We start from the raw sequence: 19,469 nt of genomic DNA, 5'->3' as shown, positions 1-19,469 counted from the left end.
CCCCATCTCTGGTTAACCTGCACAACGGTTCATAGGCACGTCACGCTGTCAGGTAGGCCCTTTAACATTGCCCTAAGCCTCCACCATCTTCCTTTCAGCCCCAGCGTGCAGTTGGCTTTGGTTTAGTACCAGTTCAGCCTAGAAATTGCATTTTAACAATGGAAAAGGCTAGAGTTGGAATTTCTTCTTTTTTTTTTTTTTTTTTTAAATGAGCACTAACACAGGCCCCATTTGATATACTGCAAATTCCACTCTGATTGGTGCTGTTCAACATCAAATACATATTTAGCATTTCTCCTAACAGCATTGTATTCTACTCCAAACCACCAGTATGGATCATTGCTTTCTCTGTTACCATCATTACTGGGGTCCTTAAAACAGACCTTTTAGAATCTCCAGTATCAAACAAACACACAATGAATTCATAGTAAATTTTGGTTTAGCTACTTATCCAGATTATAGGTTCCTCTTTGAGTAGAAAATTAGGTCTGTGTTTTAATTTCAGCAATACCTTTCACCACATTTCTGCACTAGCAAGAGGCCACACTATGTTTGAAAGTAGTTTCTTTTGTAACACATTGCATAGAAGCCTGAAGGCATAATGCCGAACACGACTTTTCTCAAACTAAAACATTTTAAAAAACACTTTCCAGTTTGGCCATAAGAAAATAACCAAACATATTCTTCATCCATGCAACAGTGCCAACATTAATAATCACTTAATATTGGGCTGTTTAAATACAATACTTAGAATGCTTTGGTCCAACAACTCACCGTGCTTTCTCTGGTTCAAGTTAAATATAATTAATTACCCGTATTGCTAAAGCGCTGCCTTTTTTTTTTGGTTCCAAAAATCACCCTTGTTTTAACCCTTGTACTTAAAATTCCTTGTAATTTATTCTCTAACTTTAGCCCCACTTAAGCAAAAAGAATTAACATTCAGATTACGATCAGCTCCTCGGTGATTCAGCTATGATGAAACTTACCTTAAGGCTATGAAATTCTCTTGGATAGGGACCAGCATTTTCCGTAGTCGTGCCGTTCTTACAAGATTCAGTCCGGTCATAGTTCTCTTGTTCAGTCGCTACAGCCTTAGTGCAAACCGTCTGCAGGACTCTGCTCATCAGAGGAGCTCTGGGAGAAGATCCTCACAAGCTCTTGCAGATACGCTGGATTGTTAAGCACTTCCTGATCCACGCTGAGCCAAAAGACTCCTTGAAACCTATTAGGGTCCGATCCCATTGGAGTCATGAGGGCAGCACTACTCACAAGAGCAAGAATGGCAGAGTTAATGACATAGTAATCAAGTATTTGAGTGATAGACATGGATTAGTGTTGGCAGAATTTACTATTTTTTTCTAATTCGGTCAAATATAATGCATGTAAAGTAAGGTGCATAAATAACCAAAAACTTAAACACCTGCCTTGTGCATCACAGAAGGAAAAACAGGAGACAGCTAAATACCTAGTAAAGGTGAATGATCAGGCTGTTGAGAGTATCTCACTATTAATTATTTCCATTAACACCAACCTCAGTCACTGGGCTCCCTTTAGTGCTGATGGGCACCATCAGCCTGTCCAGCACAACAGGCGTTTCACCAAGCAGAAGCCAGCAACTCCTCGTCAGCGACACTGCTGACCTGCCGTGCGTAATCACAGTGGCTGGTATACGCTTTGTGAAGGGAGGTGATGGAGTTGGTTCTCTGTTCTACCGGTGAGACTCCAGGGTAATAAAGTGATTAATTAGCTCCATTTCACTTGCTTAACTGAGAGCAAATCTGATCCGGGATTTTCACTTTTCTTGGAGATTCCAGCACCCACACAGAAATCATCAAATATTGTCAGATCATCCACTGAACAGAGCATTTTCACAAATTATGGTGGCATACCTGCTAGAGGCTGGGTTATCAGCTGGATCTCTCCAAGTTTGGAACGCAAATCTCTACTATCATCTTCCTCGTATTTAAGCACACTTTTACAGCTTCAGGGCCCGTGCTTAAAGCAATTCACAAGCACATGACATTCACGATATACTCTGATTTATCAATATTAGACATAATAGTTCAGATTACTCTCAGTTCTCGCCGCAGCAAACATCTCAGACAGTATTTAGTGTTTGAATCAGGCCCAGCTGAGATTCCCATGTGTGAACTTGGCCTAAGTGGCTCCCATAGCAGTATTCCCATGCCATGGGCATGCCCAAGTGTGCTTAGTTATACAGCAGAGGCGGCCCCAAGTGGTTTAAATACAACCACAAAATGAAAACTAGTCTAAATTATGTGGTCGGTGGGCCAGCAGAAACTCTTGTGACTTTATGAGAAGGCCAGGGATGCCGATGGATGGTCTCCCTTTACTGTCTCTCCCTACAAGTGCTTGGGCAGTACATTTCTGTGGCATTAAGCAGCTTTTAAAAAAAAAAAAAAGGTTGCTATGGCTTTTTGTAACACGTGTTATCTACTCCTGACATCCTGATCAGAGTTAAGCAATCAATTTTTCCAGTCTGAATCTCGGCATAAGAGGGTTCTTTGTTACCAGGTGGAAGCTCTCCGAGCAGTGAGACTGCTTCAGAATCGAATGTGAATAATACTACTTGTGCCTTGATTTCTTGTCATTTCTTCCTTACCCTTTCATTTGACTCAAGTGCTGATGCTCCATTTCTGTGCTGAGCGTTCCGTTATCAAGTATCTCTTTTCTTAATGCTGCACTTTTAAAAATCATTGCTAACCGAACAGAGCATCATCACTGTCTTGAAGACGTCGTCCTTCACGCTGCATGTTCTCTCGTTACACCCACTGACTTTATGCGCGGTCTGGTGTCTAATTGCCAGACAAGTCAATAGGAGTGAACTGACTTTGAGAGGAATAAGAACAGACAAAGAGAAGTCGCTTATTTTTAATACATGAGCATTAGGGACTCCAATGTGCTGTGCGATGGTGATGTGTGTAACTGTGCATTATGCAATATTTAAAGATTGTTCCTCAAGTCATAGTATTAAACTGACAAATGTTGCCCTGCGTTAGGTAATGCTGATAACTCTGTTTTCCCTTATTTCATTGGTATGGCAAGTAGATAAAATTATAGCAGCCTTGCTCACCAGACTGCTGTTACTTGATGCAACCTGATGGAGGACTCTGAGCTTCCTCGGGGGAGCAGAAACACGGAGTTAGTTATGGAAAGCTAGAGGGGGAACCTGACCTCCAGGATGCTATCCAAATGTACAAAGTCTTAGCAGTGATGCTTTTTTTAAAAACCTGCATCAGAGCTTCGTTCAAGTTGTTCAGTCATGTAGACCAGACCAATATATTTATAAATGTCTTTGTAAATGAATATCTCCTTACATGTGTTTGTATTTTATGGTTGATTGGTTTAACTGTAAGCACATATAACTAGAGTTAGATACTCGGGAAATGGCATTCTTTGTGAAAATGATTCTGTTGAAGAGAGAGCTCAATTGATTGTTGACTGTAATTATGCGTGTGGACAAAAGCAGTGCCATTGCTGTGTGTTATTTAAACACTTTGATTCCTCCCGTCTACTGACAAATAAATATTACCCTATATAAAACTGCTACGTTGCCAAGCTGCTGAATTTTACTGCCTACGATCTTGATAGGACAGTTCTCACACAAACAGTTCTGGAAACTGGTTTAGCATTTTACGTGTTCACTTACTAGATAAACAAAGATCAGTGAAAAATCAGATATTTGCTGTTTCCAGAAGAGAGAAGGACTTATAAACAGTTAAGGAACTGTTTATAAGTATATAAAGAGCTGACATACTTTTTGGTGGAGAACGACAGAATCATAAAACAGGGAGGTTTCAATTGAATTTATGCCTCAAGGGCAGAGCAATTTTTTACTATGATACTTTACGATTTGTACTCAGATATAATCAACGTGGTTGGAATACTGTTTTCTTAGACATTTTGCAGACACATTGAATAATCTGTGCAATTTGTGAGAGTGAAAGCTTCCCTTCAGCACCTCAGGAAATTCTACCTGCAGCACAAATACTGGAAGAGCTCCTGTGAGCGCTGCACTGCAGCCCAGTTGGTACGAATCCGCTCCCAAAGCAGCACCTACTACTGTGTTGTAAGTCATCAATATCTAAGTAGGAGAAAGATACTTTTGATTTTTCTTGCTTAAGCCAAAATGTTCATACCACATTTGCCTGCATTATCAATATTTTATCACATACAATAAAAACTTCTGCTATTTAACAATGACGCTTATTACTATGACAGATTCCAGCCTTGGAGATGAGATGCTTTTATTTTACCCAGCCCTGATCCACTACAAGTGGCAAATGATAGTCAGGTTCTATTTCTTGCATGATATTTTTTAAAGTTACATCACAGCTGCATCAATCGCAAGGCAAGAACATTTCACCCTGACATAACTGTAAATTAACATTGCACTAAACTGTACCGCAACAGGTAAAATTCTGAAAAACACTAGAGTTGACTTTCAAGGAGATAAATTCTGCATCTAAGAAGTGTCTGAATCTTACCCGGATTATAAGAAAGACATAGAAGTTATGGCAAGGCAGGTAACTACATACTTATAGAAACGTGGTCATATAATGCAATTACAATATGTTATTTTATGCCATCGTTCTTATTTAGCAAGCTCTGTTCCATGCCTCTTGAAGCACAGTTCGATTTTAGCCTACTTTCCTATAGAAACAAAGTTTATACCATTATGCTTCTGTTCTTTTGACCCCAGTAACATTTGAGACATTGGCCAATCTTAACCAAATTTGAAAGAAAAAAATGTCTCACAGATTAGTACACTCCTGTCTGTGGAAGAACGGTGGCTGGCTAGAAGACAGAAATGCAAATTGCCGTCCCCGCTGAAAGGTTAGACATGTGCTTGGGTCAGCACTACCTGATCAGAAGATGCTCAGCTTCAGACTCGCAAGAGCACGTGCTGTCCATCGCCCAGGACGGGTATCAGAGTTTCAGAGAGACGACACAGAAGTTTTGCCCCAGTATTTGGGATCCTTCGAAGTTAAACAAACAAACAAGAACTCACACACAAGTTGCCACACTGTGTCCCCACCACACTGTTGTAAATGCATCAAAACCCTTGCAGCCATGTAGGCCGGAATGGCATTTCAAAACATTCATGACGCTTTTTCCAGGTTGAAATGGCCTATGGGGCAGAGTAAAAACAAAGTAAAAAGAAGACAATAAAACACCACCTCTGACAGAGAGGTCTTTTAACCAAAACATTACCTTGGGACTCACAAACTATCACGGGCTAACTACGGAAAGTCCTCTAAGCCCTGCACCTCCTGTCCCAGCTGCCGCCTTGTGTGCCCCCATGCACAGATTGTGTGGGGCAGGGGCTGCTTTACAAGATGCACAGAGTGGCCAACACAATACTGGTGGGCCGTCTTCTTACTGCAGCTCTGGATGTTATTTAGTGGAAATAAAATAACGTTTGGCTTTCAGGAGAAAAATCACCCTTCATATTCACAGACTTTTTTTAATTTTCACCCAACTCTCCACTTCCTCCAGGCCCATCACAGTAGATGGGTGATAAACCAAGCTAATAGATAAATATGAAGTTTGCTTCACCATATAAATATTTTTCTTCCTCATTGTTTTGAATAGCAGTGTGAGAGGAGAGCAAATCTATAGCAAAGCTTTGAGTAACCTCACAACAAAGGGACAGACAGGCTGCAGATGTACTTAGTGGAACCTCATAGACTCCATAAATATAAAACAACACTGTCCTTTCGATTCTATGCTAATAAGACACTTAAAAACATTCCACAATGGCAACCTTAGAATTATCTTGTCTGCTATCACTCATTTTTAAACAAGGTTCCTTTGGCATACAGCTTAGTTTCCATGCAAATGCACTGACTGATGTCTCTTATTTCATTTCATTTCATAGGCTTCTCTATTAGTCACAGGCTATTTACATAATGTGATGGAACTGGCACCTGGGTGGAGCTACTCTCCGTGCAGAATTCATTTCACCCTCACCTGGTGAGGAAAACTTGTTAATTCCTGTAGATGTAGGAACTCCAAAGTAAAGGTCAGAGGGACCTCACCACACCAACAGCATAAACCTTTGGGAGAATAATCAGTCAGTAAAAAGTCCCTTTTAAGGTATCCAGCCCTAATATTCCACTATTTGTAAAGAACAGCTTTATCAGTCCAACCTAGCAAGGCTGTCAGCGTGGCCTCATACCCTGTCCAGCACACATTCACATTTTGGCATTTCAGATGGCTTTGAGCATCTTATCGCTTCCAGCTTTTTATTCACAGACTTTCCCATCCGTGTGAGCAGGTCAAGTTCTCACGTACACCAAACGCACCGTGCACTCCTACGCTGGTTAGAAATCAGACTTAAAGATCTCCTCCTTGGGACTCATATCATCCATCTCAACCAACAGCAAATGTCTGCGTAAAACACGGCCTGCGCTTTCTCCCAAAATTGGCTTCCACTAGGGCGATTCCCGCAGACGCCGTCTGTCTCCAGCTCTTTGTAGGAGGGCAGCGCCAGGTCGCAGCACTCAGGCTGGAGAAGGGAGGGACTGTAGAAAATGTCACACTCCGGCGGTTTTGAATGCCACCATCCAGGCTAGTGACCGTAAACGTGATGCTAAGAGAGCACATTCCCCAGAGGCATCCACCACCCTTGAGCTCTGCAGAACCTCCTGCCAACCAGCAGCACACCCCACGCCCGTCGGGCAGAAACCCCAAAACCTAAGGCGTACGAGGGTATAACCATATTTTGAGGTGCTCTTTATTAACTAAAACCAGCTAAAACTTTGGCCTGTGTTTAGGTGTGCATACATAACCATGGACGTACTGCGCTTAATCGTCAGTTCAAGTAAGCGAAGTCCCGTGACTGACTGGGAACGCAGGATTGCTGGCTTCTAATTAAAGATGAAGTTCAGACTCATTTAAAAGTTGGCCACAGAATTAGCACTGAATCCAAACGCAAAATCTGAGTTGACTGAAAGGTCATCAAACACAGGGAGATAATTACTGCTTGATGTTCCAGGAAACCCAAGTTCTGACACTAAATTTTAAAAAAAAAAAAAAAAAAAAAAAGAAAAACAACAAGAAACACACACATGCTGGAAGCCTTTGATAAACGATAACAAGAAGTTTCTTTCTTTCCCATCCCCATCACGCGAACAGACCAAGCATGGAGATACTGAGGGCATTATGCAAGAAAACCCCAACAACCACGTGAGCCTGAGCATCCTGTTAAACCTCACGTCTTTATTCATTGAATACCAAATATTTCAAGGGAAAATGAACTTTTTTTTTTTTGTTACTATCATTTACTTTGCTGACTAATCAACTTACAGAGTTGATTAGCTTTTGCTTACGCAACTTTGAGTCCTTACCTCCTTCCAAAAGGAAAATAGCGTACTACAATTCTAGGAGTACTCGAGCTGTGATAAAATGCTGTGTGGGGTCAGTGTTAAAATCCTTTCAGTATGTTTTTGAATGGAGGGCTCTGCAGCAGCTGTACAAAAAGCATTTGAGAACAGCAACAGCAAGTTATCAACAAAACCAAGTTACGAACAAAGACAAATTATGAACAGTCAAATTAATATAATCAAGAGTTACAGGACATCTGCTGCTAAGAAACAATAGCTGCTTCTTGTATTCTTGGAAAAGCTCAAAAAAACCGACTGCTAGTTTAATAATTAGGGCGGCTTTAAAAACAGAGAATGACAGAGTCACTGAGGAGGGGAAGGGACCTCTTGAGATCGTCTAGCCTAACCCCCCATGCTCAGTAAGACATAATGATTTTTCTTAAGTATAATAATAAATTTATCTAATTAAAACTTCAACAGACAACTGCTCCTGGGACAGCTGGCCACAGAGGAGCCATGAGGCTGTGCGGGTCCAGCAGTGCCCGCGTTTCTGCCTCGGCACGTCGTTTAACCACCGCTGACCTCCATGGCAAGCTTGGTGCTGGCTCCGGCTCAGTATCTCCCCACCCTGGAGGATTTATTTTTTTTTCTCCATCCCAGTTCATGTTGCTGGCAAACCGGGAGCTGATTTTTCTAAGAAAAAAAAAATCAAAATTTCCCCGGTGGAGGCCACTCTGGCTGCCAGAGCGAAGGCAGCAGTGGGGAGGCAGCGGTGAGCAGATGTGATGCAGAGCCACCGACAAAGCAGGCAGGAGCCTGGTATGTCTGGGCAGATGTGCAAGGCAAAAAGTAATTTTATTTTTTTCTTTTTTTATCCAACAGACCCAACCAGGGCTGAATTCAATAGAAATTAGTTTCTTGCCCACTTCGTCTGTGGAATCATGATGGGTGTGGAAGCTAATGTTTCAGTACATGGTACCGACAGACAAAAAGAGACCAGCAGAACTGTCTTAGATGACCAGAATCCAGAGATCCTGCAAATTACAGGCATCTACATTTTATATTAAATATGTCAAATTTGCTTGTCAAATTTGATCCTCAGGAATACGCGTTGACCTTTTATACTGGCTTTATTTGTTTTACCCTCTAGAGCAATCAAGCTGGTCCCCGAGGCAGAAATTACTTGCATGCCACCTTTAGCACAATCAGATTAGCGCCGTGTTTACTCTAAAAGCCGAAGCCTCGGTGCAGTGACGAACCGAACGCTCAGCATTGAAATGAGATCGCCTGAACGCAGCACGCAGCCCGGCCCCCATTTCCAGCCCCGTCTTGGAGAGAGCCGTGCTCACCATATGGTCCTCCTGCTACGCCTGTGCTATTTCTAGCTTCAAACACTGGAATTGGAATGGACAGATTTAAAAATAAGGCTTTGATCCCACCAAGATGTCCGCTGACCACACCTTAGACCTTTTTTGCCGGTAGTCAAACCAGCATTGTGTCACACACCCTTCAGATGGTCCCTCTTAGTCCCTTCATAACACAGGTTCACACACTTTGTTCTTTCTTACCCAATTCCTTACATCTAGTTTTACCTGCATTGCTTTCTCTCCTCCTCGCAAACCCACGTGCCTGGATTTGTACGTGCTTTGACTCTGACATTACTTATCCAGCTGGAAAGAAAGCACACCTATACTCCAGGCAATGAAATGACTCTTCCAACTTCTTGAAAGCCTCATGACACCATTTACCCAGCATCCACCATCAGTGCCAGGTGCCACTTCAGCACACACAGACCTCCCCGAGGACTGGCCGGTCCCGCGCCCAGCCCCCTGGGCACAGCTTCCAGTCAAAGTCTGGTGGAAAACCAGGGACTAACCACTTTGTCACGTGCAAAGTTGCCCACATCCCAGCGTCAGTTTTGGGTAATGCTAAAAATAAAACAACAGTTTACCTAAAAGCATTAACTTCTACATAAGTCAATCAATTTCTAGTTAATAGACCTCCCAGGACTTTTTGCTACACCAAACACTCCTTTCAAAGCAAATGATTAGGGCTGTATAAAAACCATCCTTTTTACTCTACTGTTCAGCATTTAGATTAATCTGCTAACTAGTTCCTACCATCTCAGCAGCCATTCTCCTGCAAAAGCGAACACTTAACAGTGCCACTCAAAAAGCCTTGAAAGGCTTCAGTATTCTCAGGGGGTGACAGAGATACAGAGGATCTCTGCGTTGCACAGCCGCTGACCATCCTAACTGCCCACAGCTGTGCCAAAACCAGAAATCTGACTTGCACAGCACCCACTTCAGTGCCCCGAGTACCTCATCAATTAACCACTTGGCGTGTAGGATCAAAGGTAGGAAATGCCTCGTTACCCAGGACGGTTACGCAGTGAGGAAGGTTTTACCCAAAACACACAGAAGAAATGGATTACTCCTGTCTCAGAACTCATCACACATTTGTAGCTACACCAGGACAGAGCGCCTTCCAGTGCTCGGCTTGTTCTACCTGCATTTTCAGTTTCCCTCTCCCTCCTTCTCTCTACCACTCCTTTACTTACTGGGAAAGAGCAAAGATGAAGTTTCTCACAGTATTTAGCAAGAACACCTACATGATGGAACTGCTTTCCAAGTCCTTGGGCACCATTAAGCAAGCCATGGGCTTATTACCAGTGCAATCCCCGAGTACTGGGCTACCAAATACCAGACTCACCCTTTTCCTTCCAAGAGATTTTTGTCAGTATTATGATGTCCACAGCACATCTCAGACACTCCAGAAATAAGGATTTGTCAAAGGTACAAAAGGAAATAGTCCCAGGAACAGCAATACCTCAGGTGACACACCGACCATGTGCCAGCAGGGGACATAACAAACTCAGTTAAACACATGCAGGGCTTGCGTTCATATCATTCTCCTGGAGCCAAATTGAAGCCTGCTTTTCCTTGTCTGCTGTTTACTCCACCTAAGTGCCAAATGACATTAACATGAAGGCTCCCTGAAATTCCATCTCACTAACATTTAAAAATATGCTATTGATTGGTGCCTGTCTTGTGTCGGGACTTGTCAGCAAGCTGCTGTGAAGGACATGCGAATGAAGCGGGGCGCTCTTCAGAGACGTTCTGCTGCAGAAGGGGAAGGTTCGGAGCGCTCAGCAGCTAACTGCAGTTCCCAAAGGGATACGTACACTTTGGTAATTGAGATGATTCCAGTTTCCCAAGCCAGATGGCCAATTGATCTGATATCATAGAGCGCACGGCCAGACTTAAGCGGTTTGTCATGCCTCTCCATGTCTAGTTGCACATCTTCAGATCCTCTGGAGAAAAAAAGAGTAAAAAAAAAATAAAAATTACTCCCCAAACTGGCAGAAGACACAGGTACAGCAACACCCTTGTTAAAAACTAAGCCTTGAACCTTCTTAGGGAAATTAGTGTACTTCCATTGTCATAGGCAACTTTTTCCAGGCAAGTATTTTGCTCTTCAAATACTTCCAAAACGTGAAGTTGTTGGATGTCACAAAGAAACGACATTTACAGGTCAACTGCCTCATTTTAAGTGTCATGAAAGGTCAGGACAAACTCAGCTCTACATCACTGCCCGGGTCTACTTACTCTGCTTTGATTCCCACAGAGCAGCAGCCCGTGCTTGTTGGGGCAGACTGGGAGGACCAGCAATCCCTTTCTGCACGTTACTGGGAGGTGCCTGCAACGCTTCCTGCACGAGCACTGTGTCAACTCTTCTTCCCAAGCACCCCAGACCTCTCAGTCTGCCAATTTACCACACCTTACACTGACTCTACTATAAAGTATAGTGAAAGCGTTCAGACACTCTATTCTCAATTAATTTATACAGCTGCATTTAGACAAAACCCTAAGAGCTCAATTAATTTATACAGCTGCATTTAGACAAAACCCCAAGAGAATCCAAACCTGCTGAGCTGACTGTCGAGTCAGCATGAGCATGAACTGCCTGAGCTGTCGAGTTCCACAATCACGCTTGCCATTCCGCCAGTAAATCTGCAAGTCCCACATATTTTTCTCCTGCTGGCCTCCATGTAAATATGCAGAGCCTGACTTTATGAAACAATCAGATTTTTTCTTCGCTCAGTTTTGAAAAGAAGAAAGAAAAATAACCAAAATTCTTTCCCCATCTTACTCTTTTATTGTATTGACATTTTGTCTTTTTATCTCTGGAGACCAGGGTTAAAGTTCCAACTTGGTCACAAGTCACAGGACTTGACGGAATTGCTTCAGTCCCTAATACATTATTTGTCCACATCATAAAACTATTATCGCACAATCTGTCATTATTAGCCATTCCTGTTTGGCCAAGGCAGCAGGTTGTATTGGTCACACCTGAAGTACAGGCTGGGCTGGGTAAGTTAGCTAACACAGCAACTACCTGCACAAGGCATCCCTTTAGCTAGGGGAATTGTCCACTTTTTCAAAAAAGAACCACATCTGCACAGAATTTCAGTGGAGTGGTTATTTCATAGGTATATTTCCTGCTAGACTTTTATGGGTACAAACTATTTTTTGCATTGGAGAAAATCAAGGCAGTATTATGCTTAGATTGTATCTAATTAATTTTTCATACTAAGAACCTTATCAATGCCAGATGGCTGGTACGTGGCCATTTAGAAAGCAGAAGGCATCAGTCAGAAAAAAACCAAAGCCCTCAGCTTCGTCCGCTGCGCCCCCTTTTCACCTAGGGCCTTGCTAGTTGAATTGTATTATATACCTTTGAACAGGGAAGTAATCTGAGAGGAGCGTGAATCTTTATGATTTTAACGCATCCATTTCCCTAGCCTTCAGAATTATTCTTTCCCATACAAGCCAAGGGTAAAATACAGGAGCCCAGAATATTAACCCCTGAGTTACCTTTTGCTAGGTTAAAAGATCTTTGGGTGGTCTTCATCACCACATAACTTGGGGCCGTTGAGAAAGACACACAGGGAAACGGGCTGCTGTGGCTCCCGTTGTCACCTTCCAGGTACATTTTGCCAGCTGGCAAAGGACGAGCATCCCCACCAGGACAGCCGGGCAAGGGACAGAGAGCGCTGCTGAATCCAGCACAACCGCAATCAGACTCGGTGTTTGTCACTGCTAGTGCAGGGAGGAGCAAAGCCCCCGTCTCCCTCCTGCGCAGGTGAAGCCGGGGCTTACACAAACAGCGCAAAGGCATTTCTGTCCTCTTTACGCCAGGCTACCCGCTGGCTAACATTTGCCAGAATGTCACAGGAAAAGGAAAAAAAAGGCTCCTTAATTATAGTCCTTCTGTTGTTCGACTCAGGGGTTTTATTAAAAGGAAAAAAGCATGGAGAGCAGCTAATCAGCTGTTCCTAACAAATAAAGTTCTGGAGATTGATTTTTCAAGTGATTAGCGGTGCAAACACGCATTTTCACAACTCAAAACTTTTGCATTTTTATCCAACGGCTATTTTCATTAACCAAGAAAGGATCAGAGAGGGACAGTTAGCAGCCAATACTAGCCTCAAATACTAATGGCTTTTTTACCGCAGCACAAAAACCTATACTGCAGCTTTGTTTCCACAGTCCCAATAGCTCCGGAGGTTCCATAAGCAGCTTTAATTAGAAGCAAAAGCTGTTGCTGTACCTTTGCACATATGATTCTTTCATGACAAAACATCACTGGCTGGATAAAATGCCATTCAGCTTCACACAGGCCATTCACCATCTCCAGCAGCACTTAGCACTGTTGCCCCCATGCTCGAGTTAGAAGCTCTAATGACGGAGCAGAGCAGCTGCCAGCAACTTATGAACTGAAATAGGAGTTGAAATAGCTTAGAGACAGATGATACACCCTGAAGGGAGCTAACAATAAGCGTGGTGGCATCAGGCAGCCTGTATTTTTGCTGTGCTTCTTCCCATACCTGCTAGTCTCTCGAGGTACCGAGCACTCGCAGCTGACTGTGCTGCTGGGACTAGGAGCGCCAGGTCCACGTAAAGCCAAGCCTCAAAAATTATAGTCTGTGTTCTATGGGATCACTAACTAGATTTAGTTTAAACCTCCAAAAAGGCCAGCTTTAATAAAGTAATCGCTTGTCTACCACTTGTTGCCTAATTTCATTAAGACAAAAGCAATACAAGCTTCACCAGTGACAACATCTTTCTGAGCAATAGACTAGACGGGGAAAATGTGTTTGCTCCCACAAACAACTAATACATTTCCACCTCCCTGGACCCATATACACTGGTGACAGGAGATGGATTTTTTTATTCCCTTGTGCTCCTTTTCACCAGCCATACCCAAGAGAACAGGCTGGATGAGCTTTGCTGCCTACAACCTGAAGAGAAAACAACAGGGGATTCTCCTTCTCCCAAACATGAGTTTCTGTGTCGTTCCCAAACACCAGTCCAAAATCCTCTGGACGGCAGCAAGTTAGCGTTTGTAAGAATAGGTGAGAAATGCACGTGCGAAGCTAAACACAGCAGCGTGTAAAGCAGCTACGCTGGGGAGTGAGAGACTCTCAAGCCATGCTTCATCTTGCCAAGTGGAAACTGCAGACAAGGAGAGACTGGTTGGGCTCTCACCCCCGGGAGGCTGCGTCCTGCCTCCTCCATGGCTTCTCCTTCACACAGCACAGCCTGGCTCACCCTCCCTGCTGTGAAACGCCTCTCTGGCACTTCTCCACTGAAATGGTCCCGACACACTGTTGGATGTGATTTCAGACTCCAAAGATGGATGGCAAAGTCACAGGTGGACAGCGGGCCAGCCCTGCCCGCACTGCAGCAAGGACCTCCACAGGCCCCCAGAGGAGTTAAAATGCCCCAAACTCATATTGGAAGACAAGATATTCCACCATCAAGGAAATACATTTAGGCTGTGAATACTTTGGTTTCCAGCAGCTGGAGAGGGAGAAGAAGGGGAGCTGATGCTTTTAGTTCATCCTCACCAAAGCAACCTTAGTCTTGCTTAACACAGAGACAGTTTATGGCAGGTCTTAGATTCTATTCTTTCAACCTCTTACAGCTTCCAAGATGCAGCATTAATGCCCCGGGAAGGCAGAAGACTCTGAATTAAGGGCCTGGTTGTCACGCGAGTTGTTACAGCCCTCCCACTTTCACCCACTGGGCTCTCATTACAGAGCACCACAGGATATTCACTTACACCGACGACTGGAGCGTCACAGCGTTCTGGCAGAGTGATTTTTCCTCTAGTCAAATGCCATCATTTACAATTAGTGCAGTTGCTCAGGACACTGTTACCAAACCTGCAGTTAACAATTACAATTAACTGTTGGTGATGGGAGAAGCATGGATTAAAGCACTGTCTATACATCACACAGATCCGTATAAACTACTCTTCAGAAAGACACTTCATGCTGTATCTGCAAACCCAGCCTTTTCATTGCACTGCGTTTCATCCACTCCTGCACAGGGATTAGAGCAGGTCGGTGGGACCAGGACAGAATGTGACTATATGAGTTTGTCCCCGCCCAAGATTTGGGGCTCCTAGATCACCTTCTCAGGCCTCCAGGGTGAGCTGGTCTCATAGAGATCAGTGAATTCTTTCCAGTCTCAATCCCAGGTTTGTTTTTCCTCTCCAAACTGCCCGCACAAGAAGCTCTTAGACCAAAATTTCACTCCCAAGAAAAGTTTTGCCCCAGTGCAGAGCAGCTGGAAAGCCACATACAGTTGTTTCCTAAGAATTGCTCTCTTGAGGAGAAATCCACTGCCTAATTTGGGGCTGTCACGAAATTCCATGTGCCCCAACCTCCGCTTTCTGGCCCTTGACACTGATGGTGGAAGCCAGAACTGGCAATAGCCATTGATAGTTTTCTGGACCCTGAATTACACTAGACATTGGTGCAACGTATCCACTTCTTCTTCCCCTTATGGAGCTTTAAAATCATAAAAGTATAGATGAATACAATACGGGACCTGAAAGTAAAGGTTGACTCTTCGTGCTTACACAGGCTCAGAGATAATCTCGCTGCAGTTCTCAGTGGAATTAATTCATGCACTGTGTGCACACAGTGTTACCAAGATATGAGAAGGAACGCATTACATAAATACACATTTATCATAGGGAGTGGAACAGCTGAGACTAATTTTCATTTTTGCTTCTGCACTTAGATATGCTTTGTAGATATTTTCCTTCAGCACGTGATTCAATCCATCACAATTAAAGTAACACAATGTAATCTTTCCTTTGATTTAATTGTTCCCCTTCTGCCAGATATACAAGTTCAAAATACATTCAAAGTAATATTTAAAATAGAAAGATTATTTTCAAAATTAGTACAAATCTCCTAATGGGTTCAGAATTACACGCTGGGAGTCTTGCAATGCATTGATTTTTGGTACTTAATTTTAAAAGATTTCCAAAGTACGTCAGCATGAATCTGAGCTGATATTTCCCAGGGAACTCTAATGGACTTGGGTATTCAAATCCCTCGGAAGATCAATCTCCAAGACCAGGCTGGACGGGGCTTTGAGCAGCCTGGTCTAGTGGGAGGTGTCCCTGCCCAGGGCAGGAGGGTTGGAACTAGATGATCTTTAAGGTCCCTTCTAACCCGAACCATTCTTTTATTCTATGATTCCTGTGCGCTGCTGCAAACGCTCTCCTTCCCAGAGCTGCCCTCTCAGATCCAGGACGGTGCCACAGCCCACGGAGGACGGAGCCCTGCCTCCTCGCAAGGCAGCAGCCCACGGCATCTGCATCTCATGTACTTACACAGCTCAGGAGCAAAGTTCTAGGGAAGGTCACAAATACAAGGTCAGAAGGAGAGACACATGGAAAGACACCAAGCAGAAATTCAGATGGTGTCCATTTCTCTGACCCTCAGGGAGAGGCAATGAAGTTACGAAGCCAAGCTACATGCCCCAGCAACTTTGCTCGCTGCTAGCTTGGGCAGATCTGACCTGACAACTTAAAAGCTTTTACTAATAGTTCCATAAGCTTGCCCAAGGTAAAGCATATGTACATACAGATATGCTTGTTAAATAGCAAACAAGAGCTATGCTCAGAGCTTTTGCACTCTCCTGTAACCAGGAGACAAGTGAGGAAGAGCAATTCAACATCACCCCAATTAATGAATGGGATTTCTTCTGTCCCTTCCTTCTATCTTCCATGTCCTGATTTTGTTTTCAACTCCCTTCCCTTGCTGTACCTCCTGAATGTTTAGTTTCACGTCCAGGCTCTGCAATGGAGAAATGCCAATGTTGATGCTTCCTACGGGAAGAACTGAGGACTACTTAGCATGGGACAGATGAACACTTTCAGCAGGGACACCAAGTACTGGAGCGCACTTGGTGTCCCTGCCGACATCCTCAGATTGCAGAGCCACTGGCAATAATTTTAGTGGAAATGGAATGCACCACCACTATAAGGATTTAAGTTTTCATTAGCTGTTGACACAGGGTTTTATACCAGCAGTAGCACTGTTTTGTCAGGAACCCTTCCCGAGTAAGTGATTCAAAGGAAATGATTACCCAAAGGAAGCTGTAAGTGTCCACATCATGGTGAAGCCCTTGCCATTCCTCAGCACAGCCATCCCAGAGCTCTCTAACTACTCAGCAAGACAAGGATGCTAAAATCACCAACATGTTCAAACCCTTACTGTAGCAGGTATGCAGCCAGACCTGGAAAATAGCCTCAGAAAAGAAACTGGTGTAAAAGGAGTAAAAACTCACAAGTTGTTTTTTTTCCATTTTCAAACGTCTCCCTGTGTCTGGCAGGCAGAAAGCAGCGGGCAAGCACATGCAATGGGCTTTAGAGGGTCAGGATGGGAACAAAAGTCAGTAACGTCCTCCCAGCTCACTGTCCCCCCAGCTGAGCTTACACAAAAAGCAATGCTGCTCTGTCCCAGGCGGACTGGGGTATTTCTGTGTCACATTGCACCACCCGGTACAAACCTGTCCTGGAGGACACCAGCATTGCTGCACATCACCTATGAGCATAGGCCGGTGAGGAAAGGGTCCCTGTTCTCACACTCAGGTGGGCTGGAGCAGGGGTTGGGGTCCCAAACCTCTCCCTTTCATTCTCCGCACACTGAACGATGCAAGTGAGCCGGGATGGCAAGGCAGTAACGGACGGCCAGCAGACGGAGAATTGGCTATTTTCAGCACTCAGCGACTTGCTGAGAGTGAGATGTGGCTTTTGGAGTTGATCTCCACCCCAAATTGGCGTCAGTGGAGGAGCAAGCTGACCAGACGTGCACTAATGGATCAAAAGGCCTGTGTCTCTCCTGCTTCACGTATGAACTGAGGACCATTCTGCACAGAACCACTGAATACAGTTATTTACACCAGCGTTGCAAGATCCAGACCCTTTGTCTCCATATACCGAGTTACTTCACATAGCTGTTCTATGCCAATTAAAAATTGCCTAATTCTTTACTTATATACTCATAAATTAATACATCAGAACTCATGTTGTTACTTTTCATGTACACGTTACTATTAGTCTATCCCACCCAGAGACTTGGAGCTAAAGGAAATCTTTCATGTTTAAATCAACGGAAGGTTTTCCCCTCATCTTCAATAGAATTAAATGAGACTCTCTATTGCATTGTGACACTGACTGTGACACGATGCATGTTAGTATGTGCATCAAAACATAACATCATAGCAAATCCTGTTAGAATAGAGCCTTATCAAAGAAATGATTGACAGGAAATATGTTCTCCAAAAATAACCACAGTGTTTGCTCCTGGCACTCACACAAAGGATATCTTTGAGCCACAGCTCCTATCTTTGCCAAGTGAAAAACACAGAAAGACTATTTTTTTTCCCCATTTTAATTGTACATATGACATTTAAAAAAATAACATCAACATATTTTAAAGAGAATTTTTACTTTTTGATGTATGTTTATTATTTTCTATAACACATTGACAATATATAAACAAAGCAAATTAGCAATGATAGAGCAAGCTAACAGAATCTGTGCATCAATTTAATGCTCACTTGCACAAAGGAAATAAGCAGGGACGTGAATCCTTCTAAAATACAGCATGGACACAAGGAACCATCTATATGGTTTGAGCTGCTAGAAAACTAAAAGCATGTCATAGCAGTTATAACTTTGTGAGGTCTTTAACTACAATTTCTTCTGCTTATTCCTGTAATCACAGCTTACCTCTTTCTAACAGAATGTGCCTGACAAGCTTTCTCTGTGCTTCTGCCACCTCCAAGCCATACAAATAATTAAGAAGCAACCTCATTTACAGCAGGTGTGAATAAGGTGTTTGTTGAACGCCGGGTTGTTAATGATGTAAAGGTTGGGGCCACAGCCACAGTGAGAACCGAGTCACCCAGAAAGACAGGCTGCTAGGCCAGGTTAAAATAGGGGCTAAAATTCCTGGTCATGGCCATCACGTACCCACATGCGGTCCTGGCCAGGGGAGCTGACAAAGCAGCTCATCCCCTCCTGCGACTTCACCAAGCTGCTGCCTGAACCAGCCCCTGAGGGTGCTGGTCTGTGCCCACCCCGGGCGATACAGAGCTGTGTCCCGCCCATCAGCCACAAAGCAGGAATCAGGTTATTTTTTTGTTTGTTTCTTTGGCCGCAACCCACGGCAGCAAGGCACCAAAGATGAGGAGAATTACAGGAGGAATTATAGCCACTAGCGGCCTATTAAGTTGCTTGCTGGGTACTTCTAGCGCCAGTTCCTAATGTTTCAGGCAAAAGCTTGAAGCTGCCATCAGTGAAGCACTGAAACTTCCCAGCTTTCCTCCAAGCTCCCAGAGCAGCATCTCGCTTACAAGAAGGACCCCCACAGACTGCACCGGTCTCCCTCTCAGTAGCCACAGGCAATGTTGACTTGCCCCCGTATTGTAGAGCTTCCTCAAATGGGCTCGATCTCATAGTCCTTACTTGGACACTTGTTCTATTAATTTTAGCCAGGCTATTTGGGATTAAACACAAAACCTTCCCAATTTGCATCTTCCTTGTGATGCGGGGGACAGCAACAGCCACTGCACACTGACAGCTCAGCTGGGACATGTGCAAGTGTGGATTTGTGGACTGCAAGTAGATGCTAGGGACTTGTAAATCAACAAGAATAAAAAACCTCCAAACAAAACAAAACAAAAAAAAACCCCACAAATCAAAACAAACAAAGCCCCCACAACTCTGCTGTGGCCTTAATTTCAC

The 19,469-nt window shown here is 43.7% G+C and overlaps 1 protein-coding gene across 17 annotated transcripts in view; it reads right to left on the bottom strand.

Annotated features, from left to right (window-relative positions):
• The window catches only part of KLHL3 (kelch like family member 3), a 118,936-nt gene that overhangs the window by 80,727 nt on the left and 18,740 nt on the right, over nucleotides 1-19,469 (bottom strand). For 2 of the 17 annotated variants that reach the window (XM_054216959.1, XM_054216960.1), the window contains exon 4: nucleotides 10,534-10,662. In XM_054216959.1, the coding sequence (XP_054072934.1) occupies nucleotides 10,534-10,637 (104 nt within the window). In that variant the 5' untranslated portion in view covers nucleotides 10,638-10,662. Of the gene's footprint in view, nucleotides 1-986; nucleotides 7,040-7,373; nucleotides 7,695-10,061; nucleotides 10,663-13,900; nucleotides 13,954-19,469 lie in introns of those variants that run through there. The other 15 variants (XM_054216972.1, XM_054216970.1, XM_054216974.1 and 12 more) reach the window with 15 other exon arrangements.

The sequence above is a fragment of the Rissa tridactyla genome, chromosome 11, assembly GCF_028500815.1.
Source record: "Rissa tridactyla isolate bRisTri1 chromosome 11, bRisTri1.patW.cur.20221130, whole genome shotgun sequence".
NCBI classification, from domain to species: domain Eukaryota; kingdom Metazoa; phylum Chordata; class Aves; order Charadriiformes; family Laridae; genus Rissa; species Rissa tridactyla.
The sequence above is the reverse complement of the archived record's forward strand: the minus strand, read 5'-3'. Positions and strand labels throughout refer to the sequence as shown.